This window comes from Miniopterus schreibersii (assembly GCF_964146895.1).
Source record: "Miniopterus schreibersii genome assembly, chromosome: 6".
Lineage (NCBI taxonomy): Eukaryota > Metazoa > Chordata > Mammalia > Chiroptera > Miniopteridae > Miniopterus > Miniopterus schreibersii.
In genome coordinates, this window is record NC_138107.1 from 12,893,817 (window position 1) to 12,920,124 (window position 26,308).

The 26,308-nt window shown below is 54.5% G+C and overlaps 1 protein-coding gene across 1 annotated transcript in view; it reads right to left on the reverse strand.

The window, feature by feature from the left end:
* Window positions 1–554: 554 nt before the first annotated feature.
* Window positions 555–26,308, reverse strand: part of LOC308558384 (uncharacterized protein C6orf132) — a gene marked incomplete at its 5' end in the record, with an annotated part of 32,690 nt that continues 6,936 nt past the window's right edge. The window contains 4 exons of the mRNA XM_081140048.1: window positions 555–3,914; window positions 4,522–7,588; window positions 9,641–9,716; window positions 22,404–22,510. Coding sequence (XP_080996174.1) covers window positions 3,797–3,914; window positions 4,522–7,588; window positions 9,641–9,716; window positions 22,404–22,510 — 3,368 coding nt within the window. The 3' untranslated portion in view covers window positions 555–3,796. The remainder of the gene's footprint in view (window positions 3,915–4,521; window positions 7,589–9,640; window positions 9,717–22,403; window positions 22,511–26,308) is intronic.

Sequence of the window (26,308 nt, forward strand, 5' to 3'; positions counted from 1 at the left end):
TGCCACTCCATGAACCTTTTCTATTGGCTCTACCCTCCTCCTTCAAGCTGTCTCCTCCCCCATCCCCACTCTGATAAAGATATAAAATTTGGGGGAGGTATGATGGGGAGAGGGGTGAATGGGGGAGAAAGGACACAACTGCGGGGGAGGTGGCTGGGATGAAGTACGCAGTGTGGTCAGGTGGGCTAGTCTGAGCAGTCCTCTTCTCAGAGCCTTAGTTTTCTCATCAGCAAATTGGAATGAGGGGTATTGCAAGCCCGGCACGTTTTAGAGAGTTGTCGTGAATAAACGGGAGAATGAGTGAGCCTTCCAAATTGTCAGGGTGAGGTATGGGTGGTTACCACAACCACCGGTGCCTCACTTTCAATGTGAGGGCCCCGGAGCCCAATTTTAGGAGGGTCTTCATGGTGCCTGAAATAATGTGTAAAAATGCATGTGATGGCATCTTTCTGGGCGAGGACCCATAGCGCTTAGAAAGGTCTGGGACCGAAGAAGTTTAAGACCCCCACACAGTGCAAGTCATCCCCGTCACTTTTTTTTTGTTTTTTGGTAAATATATCTTTATTGATTTCAGAGAGAGGAAGAGAGAGGGAGAGACAGAAACATCAACGATGAGAGTCATTGATCGGCTGCCTCCTGCACTCATCCCCTCCTGGAGATCAAGCCCTCAATCCCATGTGCCCTGACCCAGAATCGAACCGCAATTTCCCGGATCCTAGGTTGATGCTCAACCACTGAGCCATGCCGGCCGGGCATCCCCGTCACTTTTGGGATGAGTTAGCTGAGACCCAGGCTTATACAGCTCATCAGAGGCAAAGCCAGATGTGGGGCCCGGATCCCCCTCCACTACTCCCTGCTGCCGCTCCAGGCCAGGTGGGGGGAAAGCAGAGTTAGGGATCAGGGAGGGGACAGCAGCCAGAAGTGGAGTCCAAGCCCTATTGGGAGTAGGGGCCCTGTGCTCATTTTTGTTGTTAATCCCCAGGATGTTTTCCATTGGTTTTTGGAGAGTGGAAGGGGGAAGAGAGAGAAACGTTGATGTGAGAGACACATCAATTGGTTGCCTCCTGCACGCTCCCTGACCTGGGCGGGGATCGGACCAGCAACCCAGGAGGTATGTGCCCTTGACTAGGAATTGAACCTGTGACCCTTTGGTGTGCAGGCCGATGCTCTAACCACTGAACCACACCAGCCAGAGCTGTCCTCATTCTGTTACCGGGATAAGGACAGCTCGGTGGGGGGCGGGGGATGGTGGGACAGGAGGAAGAGGAGGCCCCAGGGTGGGGGTGGGGGCCTACAAGACCCTTCCTGGAAGCTGAATCCGTGAGTCACCCTCCCAGTCCCCCTTTCCCAACAACCCCCCCTTTCCTGAAAAAGGACTCAGAGTAGGAGACATGACCCTCTCCCTGACACCATCTTGAGATGACTTCTCTGGTTCCCATTTCTTCTTTTGGAAAACTTGAAGATACCATGTCAAAGCTTTATGGAAAACTGTGAAAGGCCATACACAAGGGTAAAGTAGTCATCGCCCAATGATGTAATTTATTGAGCAACAGCTGAATCCCAGACATGTGCTGGATGCTTTGCCTAAATCGGCATAAATGTCACCATAAATGTCAAGAGGCCTTCCCTGACTACCTGGTTAAAGTAAACCCACTCCTCCCCCTCCACCAGTTATCCTCACATTCCCTGTTCCCTCTGTGTGCTCTTTTCATCCCCTCTCCTCTGCTAGGCTATAATCTTGCCATGGGTGGGAGTCATGTCAGTGTATCAAATGCTGTATCTCCATGCTAAGCATAGTGCCTGACACCTAGTAGTCACTCAAATACTTGTTAAGTGAATTCATGACTGTCCCCAATCTTCACAACAGCCTTATGAGGTAGGTATTATCGTGCCTGGTGTATAAAAGAAGAACCTGAGGTTCAGAGAGTCAAAGAGACTTGCTTAAGGACACAGTTTCTTATCGCCAGACTTCAGCTCTGCTCCTTCCCTGGATGGATTTGGAGAACAGGAGAACCTAAGGGTCAGAAGAGAATGTTTGGGCCCAGCAAAATGGCTCACCCGTTAGTTCAGACACCATCCTGTGCTCAGCCTTCCCCAACCTCTCACTGCACCCCAGTAGCTCCAAGTCATCAATCCGCAGCCACAGAGCTGGAGGCCAGTACAAACCGGCCTGTTTATTTCTCAAGCCAAGTGAAAGCCAGTCCTTCCCACTCACCCCAGAGCAATCTACAGCTGCGAGCACCTGCCCCACCCGTCAAGCCTTAACACAGCAGATAAATTAGTGAACTCTTTTATAAAACATGTACAGGGAAAATACATATATACATACAGAGCCAGTGACGGTGTTGGGGTAGGGTTTGCTTCTTGAACACGAGTAACCAGATCCTGCCCTATCAGGGTGCCTGCCTGCTCCTACACTCCCTTTCTCAAGTGGCTCACCTGCTGTTCCCATAAACTGGTACCTCGGTAGGTCATCACAAATCATAAAAGTTCACCATCTTGCCCCCAAAGGGAACTGCTTCCTTGCTGCCCATCCCAGCTTGCTCCTCTGAGGTGGGCCACTCCCTGCCCTCCCTCCTCACCAGGCAGCTTGCATTGGCCTGGTCCGGGGACTTCGGCCAACCAAGACCTGAAGGCAGGGAAGACACACCAAGAAATATTGTTTCCTGATGTTTGGCATCCAAACCAGGACTTTTATGAACGTGGAAGGGGTCTAATTCACTGGAAAACACACATAAATTGGGCCTGCTCAGGTAAAGGACGAATGGCCACCTTACTGATAGGTCCCCTGCTCTGAACTGGCCCAGTCCTTCCTCTCTTCACTTCCCCAAACATTCCTGTCGGCAGCAAAGATCTCTCAGGTCACACATCCCATCTCTGCCACCTCCCACTCTCCGAGGCCTTGCAGCATCTTGGCTATACATTTTAAGGCTTCAATAATATTGGGTACCTGTAGTACTGGGGTTGGGAGTAGCTGAGAACAATGCCCTCTCCAAATCCCTGATGGGACCTGGCTACAGAAGGCTTTTGGTATTGAGCCTCAGCCTTCTGGCTCCTTGAGCCCAATCCCCAAATCACAGCTGCCTGGGTCTAAGTAGAAAAGTAAGCTTTATTCTCTGTCTCCCACTCCAAACTTGCCAAGGCTTCCCTCTCTAGGCCTCCCTACAGCTAAAGGCCAGGGCCGGAGCGAGATGAACCATCAACCCCTCACCCCTGCCCTTGGCCAATCAATGCAAAGCACTGTCTGGTACCTGACATGTTGTGTAGGCACATTCCTGGTCCCACCTTTTATGCTAGGAGCCCCCGGAATCACCTCTTGGGGTGGCAACTGGTGGACTGTCAGAGGCTGGAGTGAGCAACCTATGGTGCCCCGCACCCCTACCCACACAACAGGCCATCGCAGCCACCCCAAGATGTGTTCCCATTCTGATTGAATGCCCCACCCCTTGTTTTTAGAACCCGCTCAGTAGGCCGTGCTTGTAAAACTGCTTTAAATAAGCCTTGCTAAAGCAAATAGTACCAGATAGCAGAAACCCAGGCTCCAGGCGGTCAAAGGCACCTCCTCTGCTCCCTCCTCCCCTCCCACCCCATCCGCAGGCAGTCCACACACCCTGGGAAACACAGGCCCACTCTCAGTCTCACTCAGGCCACTGCTTCTCGCTTGTTGTCCATCTATCTTCGGGGAACAAAGGCTCCTCTGTCTGAGTCAGGCTCCCTAACTCCTGCTGTACCCCTCCCACCCCCATGAAAGTGCCCAGATCCGACCCCTTGGAGTAGAGCTGCCAGAACCCTGGGCTCAAGATAGGGCATTCCGATGGGCGCCTGGGTAGACGTAGGAAATGGGATGGCGGGTCCCAGGCCTCACGGTGAACGTGTTGATGGGGCTTCCATAGTGGGGGTTGCTGCGGGGAGACCTGGTGGGGAGCAGAAGAGAAGTGAGGTGACTCTTTGCAGCTGGTTAACCAACAGTTCCCCCCAGGGCATAAGTGGAAAAGATGCACTCAGCGCTGTGGTTTCTGCCCCATAAGCCCTGGGCTTATCAACTCAGGTGGGAGCCCAGTATTGATTCAGCAGACTCAGGGCTCCCCCTCCAGTCCAGGCCCTGGGGGCCACAGAGCACTACCTAATACGCTTCTACTCAGAGCCCTTCCCTCAGCCTGGCTCTGGATCTTCTGTGTGGTTCGAGAATCTCGGCACCCAAGGACCACTCAGATTTCTCTCCACCCCACACTTAGCCTGAAGCCCTGGGACTGGGGTGGAGTGGGGCAGGGAGAAGAGGGGGACCTGGTGGGGGAGGCAGGAGCTCGGGGAAAGCGAGAACTGGAGACCATCCAGGGAGAGAGGAAGCGGGTGAGGGGAGCGCCCTCTGCAGGTGCAGTGCGCCTCCGCCCCTTTCTCTCGGTCTTGAGAGCCAGAGGGAAGGGCACCCACCAAACGTGTCCCAGACCGACGGCGGAGGCCTGGCCCCCGCCTCCCCTGGCCGCCCCCCGCGCTCCCTCCAGCGCCCTCCCTCCAGCTCACCTGCCCGTAGCCGCGGCGAGGACGTGGTCGCCGCCGGGCGCTTTGCCCGGAGCTGGGTACTTGGCGTCTCCGCGGGTGGCGCCCTCCAGGGACATCCTGCGCGCTCGCAGGCCGCCGGGGGGCGCCCGGCCCGCCGAGTTGACCCGCCGCACGTCGCGGCCCCCGGGCTGCGGCCCGAAGCAGTTGGGGGAGCTCAGGCTGCGGCCCGAGCCGCCGCGGGACAGCGCGGGGCCGCGGGGCGGCTCCCCGACGTACAGGCGCTTCTTGATGAGCGAGCGGCCCCCGCCCGAGAAGCGCTCCAGGCCCCCGGCCCCCGAGTAGCGCTCACCCGCCGGCCAGCGCGCCGAGGCCGCGGGGCGCGCGTCCAGGGCCAGCCCCAAGTCTGAGAACTTGATCCAGGGAGGGGAGCCCCGGCGGCCCCGGTACTGCAGGGCCGGGGCTGGAGGCTCAGGGTCATTGCTGAACTCCGGCGGTGGCGGGATCACCTCGAAGCTGAACTTCTCCTCCTCGCTCTTGTAGGAAGGAGAAGAAGGCGACGAGAAGGACTTGGGCAGCAGGCGGCCCTGGGCGAGGCCCGAGGGCGCTGACCTTCCCCAGGACGCAGGGGCCTGGGGCTCCACCTTGGTCCAGTTGTGCCCTCGGCTTGGCTCCGTGTCCTCCGGGTCTCTGCCCCGCTGGGCCTTCCAGGGGCTGGGCAGGGCGGGCTGTGCTGAGGCCGGCTGGGGGTTCTTAGCCTCTGTGGATAGCTTGGGGACCACAGTGAAGGAGTTCGGCTGGCCGTCCCTGAGGAAGATGGTGTCAGAGCCTGCCTGGGGCTGGCCCCGGAGACTCCCTGGCAGGGAGGACCGGTCCAGGCCAGCCCCTCGAGACCGCCCCTTCTGTGCCCTCTGCCTGGCTGCAAGGAGCAGGGCCATGGGGGAGCCCCGCTCCACCACCTCCCCGGTCACCGGGTGTCTGAGCACTTCGTCAGCAGGCTGGGCTGAGGAGGGGGGTCTGGCTGGCAGCCCCTGGGGCTCCTTCGCCTCCACAGGCTCCCCTGACCCTGCAGCCTCTCCTCTGGCCATGGTGGGCATCACCACCGCAACCTCCCTGCTGGGGCTGTTCTGGCTGCTGTGGGGCTTGTAGAGAAATGCCACTTCTTTGCCTGGGGACATCTTTGGTGGGAGGGCTGGAGATGAGAGGGCTCCTTGTGTAGGAGGCTTACTGGCCTCTGAGGGGCGCCCTTCTGCCTCCAGCTGGGAAGGCACTGCATTTTCTTGAGGTTCTGGTTTCTTCCGCTGCTCAGCTGGGACTAGGTTCTTCTCTGCTCTCAGTTGGAATGATGTGGTGGGCAGAGCTGTGGCTGCAGATGGTGTGGCTGGCCCAGGCGCAGCCTTGGGTGGTGTGGCTGGCCCACTTGTGGCTGTAACAGGCGCAGCCTTGGGTGGTGTGGCTGGCCCAGGCGCAGCTTTGGGTGGTGTGGCTGGCCCAGGCACAGCCTTGGACTGGTGTGGTGTCGTTGGCAGAAGGGGGGTGGATAGTGGTGGCATATTTTTGGCCACAGGCTTGGAAAATTGGCCTTTATCAGCTTTGTTTTCAGTGATTCTTCCCCCTTCTAGCCGAGGTTTAGGAGGCAGAGACCCTATGCTGGGCTTGGATTCCTTCTCTGCTGATGAGGAAAGCCGCGCCTCCAGCTCATTGCGGATCTGCTGGACACTGAGAGTCGGGGAGTCTTGGGGGACGTAGTCCACAGGAGGCAGGGGCAGGCTAGCGGTCGCCTCTCTGTCTGGACAGGGACTCTTCTCAGGATCACTTGCCGGGATCTCCTTCTCTGGCAGGCTGGGGCCCTTCTCGCCCTCCTTTCCCTGAGAGGCCGCCGTTGGGCCTGGCCTGTGACTGGTGCATCGGTCCTCTCTCTTGGAGCCAAAGAGGTAGGCTGCCAGCTCGCTGCGAAGCTTTGCCATCTGGCTGGGATCCCGCCAGTCCACAGGCTCTGAAGACTCTGTGTCCTCTGGGCTGGGGGGGTTGGGTTTGGGAGCAGGAGAGCTGGATTTGGGGCTTTTTATAAACCTAGCAGGTGGTGGGGCTGCCTTCTCAGCAGAGGGCAAAGGAGGGGCAGCTGGGGGAAGTGGGGGTGCTGGAGGAGGGAGTGGGGGTGCTGGAGGAGGGAGCGGGGGTGCTGGGGGAGGGAGCTGGGGGGAGGGAAGGGACGGGGGTGTGGGAAGGGGCAGGGGAGAGGCTGGGGGTGGAGTCTCAGCTTGTTCATTTCTCCTGGTCTGGGACTGGCTCAGCCTGGGGCTGGCAGGTGCCACAGTCCTGAGCTCCCCGAGGCGATCTGGTTCAGGGGCCCTATCCGGGTAGACCTGGGATGCGGGGCGGATGTGGAAGCTGGGAGGCAGTGGGAGTCGACTAGGGGCCTTCTTGGTGGCCCCTTCCTCCTCTGGAGGAGCCCCTTGTGCTTCCTGAACCGGGATGGATGATGTCCTGACTGGGGTTGGGGGAGGCACCTTGAATGAACGGGGGAAGGTGAGGTGGGCCTCTGATTTAGGTTCCAGGGGGCTCCCCTTTGGCTCGGCAGGGCTCCGGGGGGGGCTGGTTCTGGGGGCCTCTGGCTGCTTGCCATTCAGCACTACCTCTGATTTCCACTTGGTGACACCCGCAGGGGGAAAGAGGTGAGTCCTCATAGTGTGAGGAGACACTGGAGCTGGGGGTGCTGGGGCTGGCATAGGGGGTGGGGGTGGGGCTACAAAGGCCAAGGGTGGGGCAGGGGGGATGAAATCAGGAGGGGTGGGTGTGGATGGGGGGGATAGGGCCCCTGATACTGGAGGTGGAGGTGGGGCCATGTTGGGTGGGGGTGGGGGTTCCAGCAGCAGGGCAGGTGGCGGGGAAGCCTTGGAAGGTAGAGGTGGAGGTGGTGGTGGGGGCTCCCCTTGAGATTTCGAGGTATCTGGGGGTGGCCCTGAGGGTGGCCCTGGGGCAGGGCCTGGAGGAGGTGGGGGGATGGGTGGGTCCTGGCCATACTGCCCAGGCCTGAGGTCACCCACAGAGCTGTAGAGTCGGAGGTTGCCATTGACTAGTGAGCTGGTACCTGGAAGGAAGGAGACACAAAGATGAGGAGGCGTAAGGCCAACCAGCCCTGGCAATCTCTGTGTGCCCAGGGCACATGGGGTGGGCAACCAAGAAAGTGCCTGGCCAGGCTCATGCCTTTCTTCTTGAGCACCAAGTGAGGGAGCAACAATGTCTCCAGTCTCTTGAGCTGTCCTGGGAGTGACCCTCTTCTTTCTAGGGAAGGATGCCTGCCTGTTCCTGGCCTAGCCTCTGAAGACTATACTGAATATTCTCCATTGGCTCCCGAGAGTCATGTTCCGCCCTCCCCTCCCTGCTCACACTCTGGTATATCATCCCTTTATTGAACTCTCTTCAGTTACCCACTTTGAGGGTACCATCTGTTTCTTACAAAGCCAGAAAGACCCGAGTTCAAATCCCAGCCCTACCACTTATCAGATGTGTGACCTTGGACACACTAATTAACCTGGCTGAGCCTCAGTTTTATCATCTCTAAAATGGGCATACTATCAGTGCTTACCTCTTAAAGCTGTTGTGAGGATTAAATAAGAGAATTCATGTAAATCAGTGTAAAGGGCGTATCATGGTGCGAAGCCCAGAGTAGTCACTTAATGAATAGTGATTACTATTGATTACTACCACCTGTGCTTGATGTTTCAGACTGTGTAAGACAGACAGGGAAAGGAAGAGAGAAGAAGTCATGGATTGAAGGTATGGGCCTGGAGACTTCAGCGAGGAAGTTTAGATGAAAGCTTGGAGGGAACAATTTGTATGAGTAACTCCTGCTTCCTGCAGACCCCAAATCTGCCAAGAGCCCAGCTTCTGGAACATGCCCTGGACTGTGGGATGGAATGGGGGGGTGTAGAAAGAAGGTGTCAGGACAGCCTGGCACTAGAGAGATGCTGGGTACACAGGGGCCAGCAGCTCACATGCCCTTCTTGAACCCAGTCCCAGCTTCTCCCTAAAGTTGCAGACAGCCAGGATATCCTGGTTGCTTCTCTCTTAGCGGCATCCCTTTTTCTCCCTCCTTCTTGTTCCTAGCACAGAGCATAACAAACCGGGGAGTGTGCAGCTCTGAAGGGCTCTTCCAGCTACCTGACTTCATTACAAAGAACAGAAGGGAGTGGGGAGGGGAGAAGCAACATTCATTGACATTCTAACATCCCAAGTGTTAGGAGCTGGGATACAGCAGTAAAAAACACACAAACAAAAACCAAAAATTAGTAGAAATCCTAGTCCTTTGGATGTTATGTTATAATGGGACAATGAGATAGACCATTAGTCAATTATTACCATTAGAGGATGAGTAATATGAGGGAAAAACCGAGGGGTGCTGGAGGCGCAGTTTGAACAGTGATCAGAGAAGACCTCGCTGAGAAGGTGACATTTGAGCCAAGAGGGCAAGAGTAGGGGAGAGAGCCGTCCATATGTCCAGGAGTAGAACAGCCCAGGCAGAGAGAAGTGCAGTGCAAAGGCCCTGGGGTGGAGATGCGCCTGGGTATTGAAGGAGCAGCAAGGAGAGTGGGCTGGCTGGAGGAGTGCGAGCCAGGGAAGAAAGCAGGCCCTGAGTCCAGGTGAGGCCAGATTCTGCCAGGCCTGTCAAGAACCTTTCCTTTGAGTGACATGGAAAGTCTTTGGCAGATTTTGAGCAAGAGGTATGACAAGAAGTGACTTGTATCCCATCCAGCACTTCATTACTCCAGTGGCACTGGAGCTGTCTTCTCCATTGCTCATTTGATACACAGGTGTCAGGGGTTAAGTGATTTGCCCAAGGGAGCAAAGCTAATGTGTAGGGGCCCTGGGATCCAAAGCCAGGTCTGCGAGGCCTGTCGGACTCCAGGGTTCTTTCTCCCACTTCCTGCTGCCCTTGTTCCTGCTCTGGCCTTGGCCCCACACCATCCTTAGCCCTCTGGAAGTACGCCTTACCCAGCCCTGGCTCAACCCCCACCCACTGCAGCCAGTAGCCAAGCAGCCTGGGGACCCCAGTTTTATCACCAGCTGGGGAGGTGGGCCAGATCCTTGGGCCTAAAGAGGAAAGAAAGGTGGACAAGCCCCAAGCCCAGGGTCCTCTTACCTGTCACTTCTTTGTCTGCAAAGTCTTCTGGGACAGAGGGGGTGGGCACAGCCAGGCCATGGTTCTCCTGGGCATTCTGGAAGAGAGCAGAGAGATGAGGGGATAAGGAAAGATGGACAGGTAATCCCTAACTTGCTGCTGTGTGAGGCCGTTTTCCTGCTGTGATGGTGACGGGTGCGCAGCCTTGTGAATATACTGAAGTATCGAGGGATCCTTCCTTCCTTCCCTCCTTCCCCCCTTCCTTCCCCCCTTCCTTCCCTCCCTCCCTCCCTCCCTCCCTCCCTCCCTCCCTCCCTCCCTCCCTCCCTCCCTTCCTTCCTTCCCTCCTTCTCTTTCTTTCCTTCTTTCTTTATCTTTATTGATTTCAGAGAGAAGAAGGGAGAGGGAGAGAGAGAAACATCAATGATGAGAGAGTCATTGATCAGCTGCCTCCTGTGTGCCCCTGACTGGAGAGCGAGCCCCCAACCCGGGCATGTGCCCTGACGGGGAATCAAACCCCGATCGCCTGGATCCTAGGTCGACTCTCAACCGCTGAGCCACACCCGTCCAGGTGAGGGCTCATTTCACAGGGTGAATTTTATGACACAGTTGGCTTTTGCTATTCATGGCAATGTGGTCTGTAAAGCTGCCCCGAGGGAAATACAAGATTAGGTTCCTGCAAACCTCAGCTATAGTTTTCATCAACCGATCCACACATAACTTTGTTTAGGTGTGTTTCTGTTTAGAGACACCTTGTTTCATGTACACTGTTGACTCATTAACACTGAACTTGTGGCCAACAGCACTATAACTCACGTCTGAAAGGAGCTTATCTCACACATGTATTTTCTCCCTGGGGCACAACACAGCCCTCCTGCCCTCAGGAGCCTTAGACAGCACTTCGGCACTACCTTGGGGGCCATGGGAAACAGTGAAATCGCCAACAAAAAGCACAGAGATACAGAAGGCAGGACACGAGACAGAAAAGGGCGCTGCTTACAGCAGGAGGGCTGAGACAGGAAGCAAAGTGTGGTCTTATTCAACCTCAGCGGGGAATGTGTGCATCAGGGGCTGGAATTTTTAAAAAATATGTTTTTATTGATTTTTAAGAGAGAGGAAGGGAGAGGGAGAGAGAGAAACATTGATGAGAGAGAAACATTGATCTGCTGCCTCCTACACACCCCCTACTGGGAACTGAGCCCCAAACCTGGGTATGTGCCCTGGCCGGGAAGTGAAATGATGACCTATTGGTGCATGGAAGACGCTCAGCCAACTGAGCCACACTGGCTAGGGCCGGTGACTGAAATTTTTACCCTCCTACCTCTGCATGTCCAAAGCATCTCAAGTATTGATTTTGAGGTAGCAAATAAATTTTAGTGAGTTGGTGAATTTCCAAATTTAGGATCCACAAGTAATGAGAATCAACTGTGTATGAATTATATTTCAATTAAGACAAAACTAAACAGAACCAACAAAAAATCAGCATGACTCCAGTGGGTGTCCACAAGTCCAAACCGGACCCCACAGCCTGGCCTCCTGCTCCCTCTCAGTTTCCATCAGGGAGGGAGAGAAAATAAAAGGGTGGAAAGGCGAGCCGGAGCTTTCCCCCCTGCGGTGCCTCCTGATCGCTAAGCCTCACAGGCGGGTGTGTTTGCACAGCTGTTGGTTTGTACATACTATTTTGCATTTTGCTTTTTTCTCCAAACACACATTTCCATATGTCAACAAAGTCCTCACACCTGTCATTTGAAGAGTGGAGAGCACTTCGCGGCAGCTTCCAAGGTCCCTAACAACCTGGCCTCCCACTTCCCGGCCAACTTTTATTTCCCGCTCACCTGTTATTCCCACCCTGCGTGCCTGACCGACTCCCCCCGCCATCCTTCCACCCCCTCATCTGGTTCCCGGCCATCCCGACGCTGGTGTTGCTCAGGCTGTGAGCCTCTTCTCGTCCATTTCTAACGACAATACCCCTTGCACTGTGCTCTATACACGACCCCAGTCACACCAGGCTACACGCTCATGGGCTGGTGGCACCAACCCTCTAAGCTTTATGGCTTAATATACAAGAAGGGGGATGCAGGTTGATGTTTCAGAAATATCTACAAGATACTGGGTTACCAAGGGTCATCTCAAAATTACTCTTTGGTCATTTGGGGGCAACAAACACCTTCTTTTAAAAAAAGTATGCTTGTTTTTTTTAATTGATTTAGAGAGGGGGAGAGAGAGAGAGAGAAACATGAATGATGAGAGAGAATCATCGATCGGCTGCCTCCTGTGCGCCCCCTACTGGGGATCGAGCCTGATACCTGGGCATGTGCCCCAACCGGGAATCGAACCATGACCTCCAGGTCCATGGGCTGACGCTCAACCACTGAGCCACACCAACTGGGCAACATCTTATTCTTAAAGGATTATGCAGCTGGAATGACCTCGTCATCATCTGGTCTCCTTTTCTGCCTCTACTTGATGCACACGGCCACTAAACACCTGCTCTCGACACCTCTCAAACCCAGTGATTCTGACCCCGGGCAGGTATAGCGCCAGCCCATCAGTGCACACTCGTATGCACACCCACCCACCACCCATGTCTAATCACATCCACTGAGGATGCATACACTGATTTTGATGAGGTGGAGGCCAGGCCTTCGAAAGCCAGGTTGAGATCTCTGGTTACTCTTTTGAACATATCTGGAGAGTAGAAAGACTTGGGGACTTCGCATCAAAATTCATGCTTTGAATTTTGCCCGCAGTGTGATGTCTGATGAGCAGTGGTGAGGTGGGGTGGGGACGGTAAGTTAAACTCTCATTTCTGTACCTACTGTGTGCCAGCACTATACTGAGCGCTTTACCTATGTTACTTCAAATCCCTTAACAGGGCCAGAGTGCAAACCTAGGCCTCCCAACTTACCTTCTCTACAAATCACCAAGAGCCATTTTCCTCACTTATAAGATGGAGATAATATTTCCAACTTTGCAGGGTCATTCTGAGAATCAAGCGAGATAATATTCCTAACCCAGGAAATCAGTGCTGGGTGAAGGATCATGTCATCCAATCCTCGCCCCCACAAAGGGGGAAACACTGAAAAGCAGCACTAAGCTGCCTGGAGTCCTGGAAGCACCTTCTGTGGCACCCTGAGTGCTTAAGTACAGTTCTGTGTGGAGGAACCTTATGGGCTGGAGGCAATACTGCTCACCCATGCTTCGATCCGAAAGACTCTGCAAACGCATTAGATTCCCAAGACCGCAGGATGGAGGTCTGTCTCTTGGGCAGCCTTGGAGCAGCCGTCCAGGTGGAGCTCAGGCTTTTCCAGGTCCCCAAATACAAGAGGCCCAGGACATACCCGCTGCCCCACCGCATGCTTGAGGTGCTGTGGCACTCCCCCGCCCACCACCCTTGGGGCTCCTCCTTCCAGGGGCCTCAGGACTGAACTGAACACAGCCCCACATCTCCAAGCTCCCGCTGGCCCTGCTCCATCCCACTTGTGCCACGCGGGCTCTGGTGGCTCATTTAGCTGTTCCTACTTCCAGTCTGTGTATTCAGAGAAGGCAAATACAAATTCATTTTTAAATTAGTCCTAGAGCCCTGGCCAGTGTGGCTCAGCGGTTAGAGCATCAGGCTGCACAATGAAGGGTCATGGGTTCAAATCCCGGTCAAGGGCACATACCTGGGTTGCAGGTTTGCTCCCAGCTCTGGGCTCTGGTTGAGGTGTGTGCGGGAGGCAACCAATCAGTGTGTCTCTCTCACATCCATGTTTCTCTGTCTCTCTCTCCCCCCTCTGCTCCCTCCCACTTTCTCTAAAAATCAATGGAAAAAATAACCTAGGGCGAGGAGTAATTAAAAAAAAGAAGTTAGTCCTAGAAAAACAGACCCAGAAGGTGAGGTCCCCTCACTCGCCACAGGACAGAGGCAGCTGGCATGGGGCGCGCTGCTCAGTGGTGACCTGGTTCAGTGCGCAAATGCGCAGGTGCAGATAGCATCCACCCGCACGGGTGCTGAATTTCCCGACCTGCCTCTGAGCCTCAGAGAACTGAGGAAAGAAGAGGCTTGGAGGTGGCACCCAAGTGCCATGCATGATCCTGGATTGGATCCTGGATGGGAGGAGGGGTGTGCCATGAAGGACATCAATGGGATGATCGGCAGTAATTGAATATATATTAAGGTGTATTAGATAATAGTGTCACATCGACGTTAAATTCCTGGAGTTGATAGTTGGACAGAGAAGTCTCTGCTCTTAGGTAGCGCACACTGAAGTACTTAGGAGTAAAGGGACATGTCTCAACTTACTCTTCAGGGGTTCAGGGAAAACACTGTGTGTGTCTGTCGAGTGAGGAAGGGAGCGACTATGGCAGAGCTCAGTGAATCTGGGCGAAGGCTCTAGAAGTTCTTTGAGCCACTCCTGCAGCTTTTTTGCATGTTAGGGTTGGTTGGAGAGAAAAAGTTACTTAATGCCACTGAACTGTACATTTAAAACTGGTTAAAATGGTAAGTATTATGTTATGTGTATCTTACAATTTTTTAAAAATATTTTTTATTGATTTTTAGAGCAAGAGGAAAGGAGAGGGAGAGAGAAACATCGATGTGAGAATGAGCATCGATCGGCTGCCTCCTGCACACCGCTTATTGGGATTGAGTCTGATCCCCAGCATATGCCCTGACCAGGAATCAAACACACAATCTTTTGGTGCTCGGGACAATGCCCAACCAATCTTACAATTTGAAAAAGTTAAACAAAGCAATGACAAGAATATTGAGAGAGAAAGTGTGGGGGGAAACTTAGAGCTTTTCCATCCATTGGTCATTAGCACCTCACATGCCCTCTTCCTTCCACCCCTCCGATACTCTCAATCTTAACAGTAATAACAGCTGCTGTTTTCCTAGGACTCACTGAACCAGGTACTCTTTCTGCATTTTCCATTTCTTAACTTACTTTTCGCAATGACCCAATGAGATAGATGCATTATTGCCACCTCCATTTAGCATATGAGGAAATTGAGGCACAGAGAGGTTAAGTGACTTGCCCAAGGGCCCATAGCTAGTTATATATCACTATCTTATATATCACTATCTTTCCAGCCTGGTCATCAACCACACACCCAGCTTATCATAAAACCCTCCTTAGTGACAGAACACAGGTCGTCCGCCTCTCTGTCCTGTGTTCTTTCTATCACTCATTCACTCATCAGGGAAGTTATTCACTCAGCAAACGTTTGCTAAATTGCCAGTCTGTGGCAGGCATGTATAAAGAATTGGCCATCACTAGACCCACAGGTGGGCTGGGCCGGGACAGCCTGACTTAATTTCTCTTCCCCGTGTGTTCCTTACCTGTGTGCATTATTATTACAGCTGACATGGATTAGGAGCCTATTATGTGCTAGGCACCTTTCTGAGGACTTCACATGTAGCAGCCCAGGTTATTGGGTAACCCTAAGAGTCAGGTTATTGTTTTTATTTTAGAGATGAAGCTGAGGCAGAGAGAGGCTAAGTACACTGCCCAAGGTCACACAGCTAGTAAGTGGCAGGGCCAACTTTGGAACCTCAGAGTTTGCCCTCTCCACCACTACAGCACTGGCCCCACACTCTTCCTCCAGGAAAAACTGAGCCTATGGTAGATGACAGTAGTCTTCGCTGCCCCAGTCCAGCCCGCTTGTGGGTGAGCCAATTCTTTGTACATGCCTGGCGCAGACAGGCAATTCAACAAATGTTTGTTGAGCGAATAACTTCCCAGATGAATGAATGAGTGATAGAAAGAACGCAGGACAGAGAGGCGGACAGCCTGTGTTCTGGTGCCAGCCCCACCACCCATTAACTGGGAGCGAAGTCACCTCTCTCTCTGGGCCACCTTGCCCCGCTGTAAACGCTCTCTAAGGATCCCTTCAACCACGGTGCTCTGTGACTCTAGCTAGCCCATAGGGGTCTTCTCTGTGACTCAGCTCACCTATGCCATGTGGGCAGTGGCCTGGACACTCCGGGCCAGCCCTTGATGACAGGGAGCTGGGACAGAATCTGTCATTGTCTCCAGATTATTCTCTGCCTCTAGAGAGGGAAAGGGGCAGGTGGGGGACAGGAGGACAGCTGGGAGGAGTTCCTGAAGCCTCAAGGTGAGGCCAAGTGGGCAGGGCTGGGCCTGAGGTCACCGCTGGCTTCACACACGGGACTCCGACTGCTGCAGCCAGTCCCAGGGCTGGCTGTGCCCCACCCTCGCGCACCTGCCCTGCGAGAGGGATAGACCCAGTGCTCCCTGCAGGGGTTGGCGTGCACCTCGAACTCGCTCGGGGGAGAGGGGGCTGTGACCTTTCAGGGGTGGCAGCCCCACACCAAGAGAGAGGTGCACCCACCTGTGGGCAAGGAAACCAACTGAGAACATGCAAATGAGCCGCTGTGGGCCCCCCAGCGGGCCAGTGGGCAGCGGGCCACGGCCACGCCTCTCCCTGCCCGAGGCCCACAAGCAGCCCTTGCTCAACACCAGGGGCAGAGTCCAGCCCTGGCCCTGCCGGGTGGGGCACTCCCCACGAAACTGGGCCTCAGCCCTTCCTTGTCCCCACACCTGACAACGCCCAGAAGCTAAGATCATGGGTCACCTCATTCACCTCACAGAGGGACACAGGCAGCTCCCAGCTCAGCCCAGCAGCCCTTTCAAAGCCACCACAGCCTATTATAACAAAAGTTACCAGCGATGATTAGGGGAAGTTAGGGACAGGGTGCCATTCCAAGAATATTTATATTTATTTTCTTCCTTATACTCATCTGTTTCTAGGTTCTTAACAATGAACTTCTGTTTCCTTCATAATTAAAAAATTACCCAATACAATAGTGACTTTTTTTTTTAATTCTTGAGATCAAGTGAAAAGAACATGAACTTTGGAGTCAGGTAGGCTAGATTGGCAGTCTCAGTTCAACTCATTGTCCCAAATCGTAGGGAGCATCTGACGTGGTCTGTGATCAATAAATGTGCCCCTCCCTCACCTTCTGAGGCTCAGTTTCTTCATCTGTAAAATGGGGACAATCCCACCTTCCTCGTATGCTGCCACACACCTGAAGACATGCTGCAGAGTTAGCGCTCAAGAAAGGCCATTTCCCCTGGGCTCGGCTCTCCTCCCCCAGGTCCTAAAAAGGCTCAGTGGGGCAGCAGTGGTCTGAGCTCTGGGCACACGCATCCGAAGAGATGGTGCTTCCCCACGGTCAGGGTCAGGTCGCAGGGAATCAATCCCCTACTGCCCTTTTGACTACAAACATCTCAGCGTTGAAGAGAAGGGGGAAGGAAAGGAAGGAAGGAGGAAGGAAGGAAAACACTATTCGATGTTGAGGTTGGGCTCCCCCTTAAAGTTTTAGAGGGTCAGAGCCAGCTGCTAACTCCCTGCTGCTCCACCAAGGCTCACGGGGCAGGGCTCACCCTGCTGATGGCCCCAGCTCTGCCCCCTTGGCCACCTCATGCCTGGGACACACATCCTCATGCCTGGGATTCCTCAAAACCCAGCCAAACCTCAAGGTGGGTCACCAGGGCTGGGCTAATGGGCAACGCATGGTTGACCTTGGGCACAGGCCAGCTCTGAGTCTTAGCTACACATTGTGGAATGCAAACTTCCGCACCCGATTCCTCCTGGAGCCTGGTTGGGGCACCTCTGGGCGGGGTGCGTAGCTGCAGGGGGTGAGGGAGATGACCCTGAGCTAGAGTTAGAGCCGGACACGGTTGGGGGCGCTACTGTAGGCTGGGGAGCAGGGGGATGGGACCCCAGAGTGAAAGCCACAAAGAAACCTGTCCAGGCACCAGGTCTCTAGCTGTGTGAAGCCCAGCCAGAGGTTTTTGTCGCTTTGCTGGGGAGTGGGAGGGTAGGGGGTCTGTGTGCCCAACAGAGGAGCTTCTCTGAAATCGGCAACCAGTGGGCATTCTATAAAGGAGCCCAGTTGCTCCCCTGCTCCAGCCTCATGCTCTGACACAGCTCATACCTACTCCTGGGGGCCAGAGAAGAATCCCACCAATGAGACCGTTCTCCTATGGACCTGCCTGCCACCCCAGAACTGCTCTTAGACCCGGAGTACCTGGGCCCTGCCCTGGACTGTATGCTGCAGAGGGCCCTGCTCTGGTCCCCCACAGGGCAAGGGGTCCAGGGGTCCAGGGGGCATGCCCTCGGAAACTACCTCACTCCCTTTCTTGACCCTGACAGGTACCAAGGCCCCAGAGTTCCCTGCTTAGATGGCCCTGAGCCCACTAGAGGTTCTTCCCTGGTTACGCCTTCTGAGGGCAGCCCAAGCTTGGGGCGCACACCCCTGAGCCCAGGGGTGGCTGATGTGGGTGAGGGTGAGGGTGCGGATGGAGCTCGGGAGGTTCAGGCGGAGGCCCTCACTGCCCGGGAAGGAGCCAGGTGGGGAGAGGGGAGCTCCATCTGTACACTGCCTGCAGGTCTCTAACATGAACACGCGGAGTTCAAGTTCATGAGCATGTTTATGAGTGTTTCCCACATGAGCACACAGAGCTCCCTCACCCACAACCCTTCCAGCCAACGTGAGCCACATGAATCTGTCAGAAGTCAATAATGACTATCGCCCTGCCCAGCTAACTTAGGGCGCTCCGACACCAGCCCCAGAGGGAGCCTGGGCCAAGTTCAGAGACGAGCTCTGGCAGCAGGGGTGGAGCGGAAAGGAGAAATCCAGCTGACATGGACTCTCTCTGAGCTTCCAGGCAGGGGTCCAGAGCAGGTGGGGGCCTGCCCCGAGCCCAGCCTGACACCTCCCCGGGCACCGCCAGGCCTGCCTGACTCAGAGGGTGGGGTGACCAGGGAGCTCTCACTGCCCGGGGCACCCCTGGGGACCTGTCTGGCCAGTTTCCCCATACTTGCCACATTGGCACTTAATTTTTAATTCCTCAGATGTATCACCCTGGGGATGGTTTCATTCAGACCTGGGGAGGGCAAGAGGGAACCCCGGAGAGAAACATAACCCTCCCACGACCGGCTGTTCTACCGACTCAGCTCTGAAAGCTGTGGACAGGCTCTGGCTTGAGCCCTGGGCCGGACTTCCCCTTGGAAGGAGAAGTGAGTGGGGAGAAAGGAGCCTCCCCCTGCCTCAGCCCAGGCCCACGTGGTGTAGACAGGACCAGCCTGAGAGGAGACCTGAGCTTGGGTCCCATGGCTGCCTCATTGAGCCGTGTAAGGGGCAGGACCCTCTGCTCCCGGGGCCCCAGTTTTCTCATCCAGATGGGCACCGAGGGCCTCCCCAGCTGTGAAGCTTGGCGACTGTAACCCAGTTCCTCAGAGCTCTCCGAGCAGGAAGTGGGGTGACCCTGGTGACTGGAACACTGCCCTTCCCAGAAGTGGAAGCAGAGCTCTGGGAATGGCCCTTGTGTCGAGGGGCCCGGCTTCTCTGGGGGCCTCCAGAGAGCCGCCCGCGCCTCCTGCCCTCGCTTGGGAGCTACTTTAACACAGAAAGTCACAGCAGGGGAGACCCTCGCGTGGGTGAAGAGCAGGGACTGGTGCCAGCTACCCGAGGGTCAGCGGGGGTCCCAAGCCAGTCACGAGGGATCCCGAGGTCCTTCTGGCCTATGCTGCTGGACCCCGAGAGAGCATTTCTTAGCCTTCTGACTCCCACCTCCACCAGGGTGAGGGAGCCGCAGGGAGGGGCAGAGCACCTGCTGCTGTCCTGACCCCGATCCTGCCCCCTCCTCCGCCCGTCCCTCTGCAGGCTCGGGGGGGAGGCTGCCAGCAGCAGCCTGCAGGAGAGGACCCAGGTCCAGGCAGCTCAGGAAGAGCACGGGCCTTGCTGGGCTTCCCCGGGTGGGAAGAAGGCCAGGGAGGGGCGAGGCCGGGCTGGTTAGGACAGTGCCCCTCCCCACCCACCCTGACTTGGAGGGGCCGGGGGACGGGTGTGGGAGCGTGTATGTGTGGGAACCACACCCGCACTCTGTCTTCTTGCCTCTCATTCTCCCGGCCTCCTGCCCCAGCTGGAAGAAGGCAAAGGACCTGGCCCAGAGCCTAAGGGAGAGGAGTCAGATTCTCCTCAACCCAGGAACAGGTGATGAAAGATTTTGGGGCTGCTCTGTGTCTTGTTACCTAAGTCAGGATGTCCCGGGGATATGGGCCATCAGGTCAGCGTTCCTCATCTAAAGGTGCCTCATAGAAGCGCTTCTGGGGGCCTGAGAGACCCCTGCTGAAACTGTAAGCAACGTCGCACGTACGTGGCCCAGAGCCTCACCATGGACTCAAAGGGTCTGACCCAAAAGGGGCAAGAGACCGTGATGCCGGCAGGTCCAGGTGCTGGACAGGGGACAGAGGCAGACAGGAGATGCAGGTAGTTCTGCAGGATGGTGCTGGGAGGAAGAAAAGGCTCCTAGATAGTGGGGGAGGGAGAGTAGGATGGCCCCAATAGAACTTGGACCCTGGAGCCTGGCCGTAGGGGTTCAAACCCCAGCTCTGCCACTTAAGCGCTGTGTGACCTTAAACACGTTACTGCCACACTCTGTGCTTCACTTTCTCCATCTGTAAAGTGGGGATTAATGACAGCACGTTCCTGAGAGGGCGGCTCTGTTGACTGACACACTCCTGGGATGGTGGCAGCCTCTCCACCTGCCTTTCCCCGTTCACCCGGCACCGAGGCATGGGGCGAACTTCCCCTTTGGGGTTCAGTTCCTGCTTCTGTAAAATGAAGCTAGTGTGGACCCCTTTGAGCTGGCAGTTCTCCATGCGTTCATCCTCCGGCACTCACCAGTGAGGGGGTGTGAGTGTGCTGGGGGGATGGCCCCATGCCCTGGCGCTGGCTCTGAGGCTTGCCTGGAAGGACCCCTCCCAGAAGGCGGCCTCAGAATGCCAGGCATGACCAGCCGGCCAAGCCCCCTCCAGGGGCCACCTGACTGGGGTCTGCAAAGCCCCTGAGTCAGGCCCTGGTTGGCCCAAACTAGACCTAACCAGAGTGTCCAAACCAGAATTGAGGAGAGCAGAAAGGCCGGGACTTGCCCTGGTCACAAAGTGTGGAGGGCATACAGGATGCCAGCCAATTGGAATAAACTCAGCTGTGCCACATTAACCTTTGCTTTAGTTGCTGGTTCAGATCTGGGGGAGAAACCAGGACAGCAGGAGCCACTCAAGGGGCAACAGCCATTTATTCCAATATTTTAACAACCAGAACAGGTACGGGTGTGTCAGCCCTGGGCCCACACCTCTGTGACCTGAGTATGTGTGCTGGGGGTGCGTGAGAGGAGAGAATCTAATTACCTCCAGCAATAGAAAATGATTTAGTCCGCATTTCTGGATGCAATGACCCCGTAACAGTTTATGCACCTCTGGAAACAAAGGTAGGGGCTGACTCACTTGCTTTATACCTTTTTGTTGGTGGTGGTATACTTTCTGTGTTTGTCTATAATATCTAAGCATTGTTTTTATAAGCAGAAAATAAATTACTTAACGTATTTCCAGGTCTGTGTGCTCAGGCCTCCACAGAGAGGCCTTGGGGATACAGCAAGGAGAACGTAAGGTTCAGTCTAGCCCATCTAGAACCTCAGGGTCTGGTTGGTGAGGTTGGATAAACCAGAAAAATACTTGGTGATGGAGCGAGAAAGGTAGTTGGGTCAGGCAGTGCTGGGCAGAAGCTGCCGGTGCCAAGGGCCAAGGTGTGGGCGCCTGAGGTCTAACAGGCCCTGGGAATTCAGACCCAGATTTGGTGTGTTGTCAGTCTAGGTGGTGCAAACCCTCATGGACGCCAGGTACTGTCCCAACCAGGACCCATCCGACAGACAGGAGTGAACCTAGAATTTATGGGGCTGGCTCTTGAGGCTCTAGACCTGGGCTGTCCAGCACAGTAGCTGTGGCCACACGTGGCTGCTGAGCACTTAAAACGGCTCTAATCAGAAGTGGGACGTGTGTGGCCTGAGGGCAATACACCAGATTTTAAAGACTTAGTGTGGAAAAAGAACGTAAAATGTCTCTGGTATTTTTCACATTGACTAAATGTTGAAATTATAATCTTTTAAACACATCGGGTTAAGTAAAATATGTTATAAAAATTAATTTTACCTATTTCTTTTAAGGTAGCTACTAGACAGTTAAAAATTACATGTGAGGCTCCCATGATGGTTCTATAGGACAGTGCTGGTCTAGGGTGTCCTGGAACACCCGGGGACTCCTATCACAGTAAACAGAACCAGTCACAGAGCTGTCTCCATTGCCAAAGAACAAGAGCCCGCCGCAGGCTCCAGAAGGAAGTTTTTGTTTTTTTGCACTTTCAGACCCACACAAAAATCTGTCCCAAATGTTCTTTTCTCAAGGGTGACTGCTCTTTGTCCTTTGAGACAGCTCAGATGTCACCTCTTCCAGGAAGCCCTCCTTGACCACCCCTATTGCTGAACCAGCTGGTCCTGCTCTGGCCCATGTTCTCATAGTCTGTTTATTCACTCGTGCTGACCTGCCTTGAGAGCAGCGATGCTGGCTCAGTCATCTCCGCATCCCGGCATCTAATGCAGGGCCTGGCACGGAGCAGACAGCCACCAATGATTGTGGAGTATGAACCCTGCTTAGCTGGAAGTACCCACCACTGCACTGCCTCTGCACACAAGTTCCCCATTACCTCTCCCTGGGTTTCAACTGGAGGAGCTGACACCCCTAATCCCAGCCTTGCCTGTGAGTCTCAGCCATGCCTCCTCCCAGTAGCCACCCTGGGTTGGCATCAGGAGGGAAGTGAATGGACAGAGGGTGAGGCTGATGTCCATTAGCCCAGGGCAGGTGGTTCTTCCTCCTCCGTGGTAGCTGATCTGACCCGTCCAGAGCAGACCCTCAGACCCCATAGCAGAATCGTACTCACCAGTGGAAGGAAGGTCAGTAGGGGCCGAACTCTTGGCCGAGCTTTCAGGGTGGCTGTTCCTGACTCGCTCACCGTGTCAAACCGATTGTCTCCATAATAGATCCCATCTAGAGGAGATAAGTGAGGGGGGATGGTGAGCTGGAGATCAAAGGCATGTTGGCCACTGGGTTTAATTTGCCCTGCAGTTTCTAGTAGGGAAAGCCAGGCCCTGCGGTTGGCCGCTTAACTCATATCCTACAGATGGGGGGTGCTAATGGGGCAGGATTGGGAGGGACTTCAGGGGGTGGTTTCTTGGGGTCTTCTACAGCATTCGTGGGGCTCTCAGCTCCCAGCAGCCATCTCTCTCCTGATCCAGCCTCTCCAGGTCTTAAGCCCTCACCCCCACAAGTCGTTCCTCCTTTTGGGGCTCTGGGAGCTAGGCCAAGGCCCCAGCTAAAGCTTATCTCAGAGAGAAGGAGGGAAACAAGCCGGCTTTTCTCTCAAGTGTTTGAATTTCTAATCTGGAACAAGCAGAGTCGATGGGGCCACCTGCTGCCCCCAGTGGGCCAGCGCCCACCTTCTGGACTCCTCCAGTCCCCAATCCACCAATGGTTGTGTGCATGGCTGTGTTTGAGGGCAGATCAGAAAGAGCTAACAGTAGGGTCCACATCCTAGCTCTGCCACTGACTGGCTGTGTCCCTTAACCTCTCTGGCCTCAGTTTTCCCATGTGTACAATGGGAGTGATAACAGTGCCAACCTTATAGGATTGTTGTGAGGAGTAAGTGTGGCCAGCACATAGTAAGTGCTCAAGTCAGTAAGAGACTGACAGAGATGACACAGGATCTTCCTCCAGTTACTGGGTGTGTGCGCCAAGCTGTTTCTACAGCCACGGGGAGGGTGTGAGGAGCCATCCACACTTTCTCAACCAATCTTTCTCATGACCCTTTACACACAGTGATAAGAATTTCACATCCCATCTCAGGTTCACACTGTCACCTCCTAGAGGCAGGGATCACTGTGGGCCTCCTACTATGTCACTCGCAAGCAAGGAGGCCTCACGTACACTTAACTAGGCCACGAGAGAGTTTCTCTTTCGGCCAAAGGGGAAAGAGAAGAAAGGTTAAAATCCCAATTGATCGGAATCTTACTATCTGAAGCATTAAAGGAATGGTGATTACTTTCCCCCTTGCACATGACTTTAGAAAAAAAGTTCAAGAAAATTAAATAATTTATTCAAAAGAGACCCAGCTTGTCAGGGAGGTCCTGGGATCAGAATACATTCATCCCCATTTCCTACCTGTACAGCCATCGCCCTCTACGTGACAATCTGGGCTTTGAATGTGACATGGAAACTCCTGGGAACGTCCTGGGAAAGGGGGCAGAGTCCCCTGTCTGCTGCCCTACCAGGCAGAGAGTCAACCAGTGCATTTAAAAGACTCCCCATCTCTCAAAAGGGCCAAAAGGGCCAGTTTCCCATGTGCTCCCCACATCCCAGGACGCTCCAGCTCCCAGGGCTGCCCGGCCGCTGCATGCACAGGCAGACAGGATTCCTCAGTCCTGGCTGCCAGGCTCCGTGCCTGAGGCTGGAGACCAAGAGTAGGGGGTGGGGCAGGGGGGTGGGAAAGACAGGAGAGAATTCAGATTTGGCCCCACTAGAACCAACAAAAGTAGAGATAACTGGAGATACCCAGCAGCTACTCTTAAAGCCCACCGGATTCTCTCTGGCTCCCAAGAGTCTGAGTGTTGGCGCCAGGATCTCCTGGGACATTCTCTAGATAGTGCTGTGTGGGGGTCAAGGTCTTAGATCTGATATGGCTGCAGGCCCTTAGTAATAGTGGGGGGTGGGGGTGGGGACTCACACAGGGACCCGGTGAGAAGCACACTCTCCAAGACAGGCCCTCTCTCTAATCTCTGCATTGAGTTGGGGTCCTTTCTACAGCTGAGTTGTCATGCTATTAATGGTTACTGTTATTGTGTGTCTGTGTGTCTGGGAACTTTAGAAGCAAGCTACCTGGCAAGATGATCACTATAATAGTAGAAATAATAGGTAAAACTTATGGAGCAATTTTAACAGGCCAGGCATCTTATACATTATTAATTCCTTTCATTCTCAAAACAGTCCCAAGCAATTTGCATGATCATTAGGTCATTGCATGACCTATTTTACAGGTGAGGAAACTGAGGCACAGAGAGGTCTAATACCCTGCCCAAAGCCTCACAGTCAGTGGTGAAGCTGGGGTCTCTGGTCTGCGCTGATCTCAGAACCACTACACACACTGTTCCCAAAGGGAAGGGCTCCTAATCCCGCCACTTACAGGACATGGGTGGGAGGGCGGGGGTCCCAGGGGCAGTGGAAGGGAGGCTCAGCTTGGCCACAGAGCAGGACAGGGGAGGAGTGGGAAGGGCCAGGGCACAGCCAGATCGGACCCACACACACGTGGGCCCTCTAAACATCTCACAGGTTCCATGGCTCGGCCTTGACTACCAGGCACTGTTGACTCGGTTGGTTTGTGGCTGTTTGCAGCAGGGGAATCCTTTCTAAAAACACAACTGTTCTCTGGAAAAGCCGCTGAAGGGGAGGGGCTGGGGGGGGCAGGGGTGGAAGGCCCAGGCGGGGCACCTCTTGAAAGTCCAGTTTGATTTCTGGGTTCTGAGAGGTGTGGCTGGGAGTCAGGGAAGGAGCAGGACTTGACTGGCCACTGCTGCCTTCAAAGGGCGCAGGAGACCACGAGCCAAGGACCACAGGCGGCCTCGGGGAAAGGCTGCAAAAGGCAAGAAACCAGATTCTCCCCCACAACCTCCAGGAAGGAAAGAAGTTTTGCTGGCACTTTCTTTTTAGTCCACAGAACTGTAAGATAATAAATGTATGTTGCCCCCCTGCCCCCTAAAAAGAGCTGTGGCTAGAACCTGGCAGACCCTCCCTGGGCCCCTCATACCTGGGCTGGCTTATGATTGTGCAAGGCACGCCAGCAAGTGAGGCAAGTGTGGCCACCGCCATAAGCTAGGTCCTCCAGGGTTCAAGGTCAGGGTCGGGGTTTTTTGAGCTTCAAAGTCAAGGTCCACAATTAAACAGAAAGACAACAGAGTCCAACCCTGGGGATTTTCCTATGGAAGTACATGAGCTCCACTGGGATCATAGTGTCAGGGACTGAAGTGCGGCCCCCCCTCAACTGAGGGGGTGAAGGGGGGCCAGGCCACTCTTGAGGAAGGAAGAGACAATGAGAAGGTGACAGAGCGGAGGCAGGACAACTTGCCCTCCGAGGTCTCAATGAGACTCTTTCTGCTCAATCAGAAAGGAGAGGTCCAAAGACAACTCATTGACCCAGACAACAGTAGGGCGATTACCAGAGGGAAGGGGGGTGGAGGCAGGTAGAAGGGGGCACAAGGGGGGTAAATGGTGATGGAAGGAGACTTGACTTGGGGTGGGCACACACAGTACAATATACAGACGATGTGTTATAGAATTGTGCATCTGAAACCTATGTAATTTTATTAACCAATATAACCCCAATAAATTCAATTAAAACAAAGAAAGAATTTTACTCTGGAGAAGTACTTTGTGATAACTTGTGGACTATAGTAATCAATTTGTTAGCTTTCAGTATATTGACATACACTCAGAAATGCTATGAATGTTTGAGTTCCTTTATAATTTGTTATAAGACAGCATGTTGCCGTGTAAATACTCATTTATCTGTAACCTAAGCCCTGAAACAAAAAAAAAGAAACAAGGGGCCCTATCCTAGCATCTTGCCCGCACTAAAGCTTGGAAATGTCCCCGCGTGTGCCTTTTACACCACCCTTTTCCACGGGAAGGGTCCTTGGTGGCCTCAGAGGTTCTGAGCTCGCCACAGAGGCGGCTGAGGAACATCTGGGTGGGATTCAGAAGGCGGGAAAGAGAGCCACCGTGGACTCAGAAGCTTCC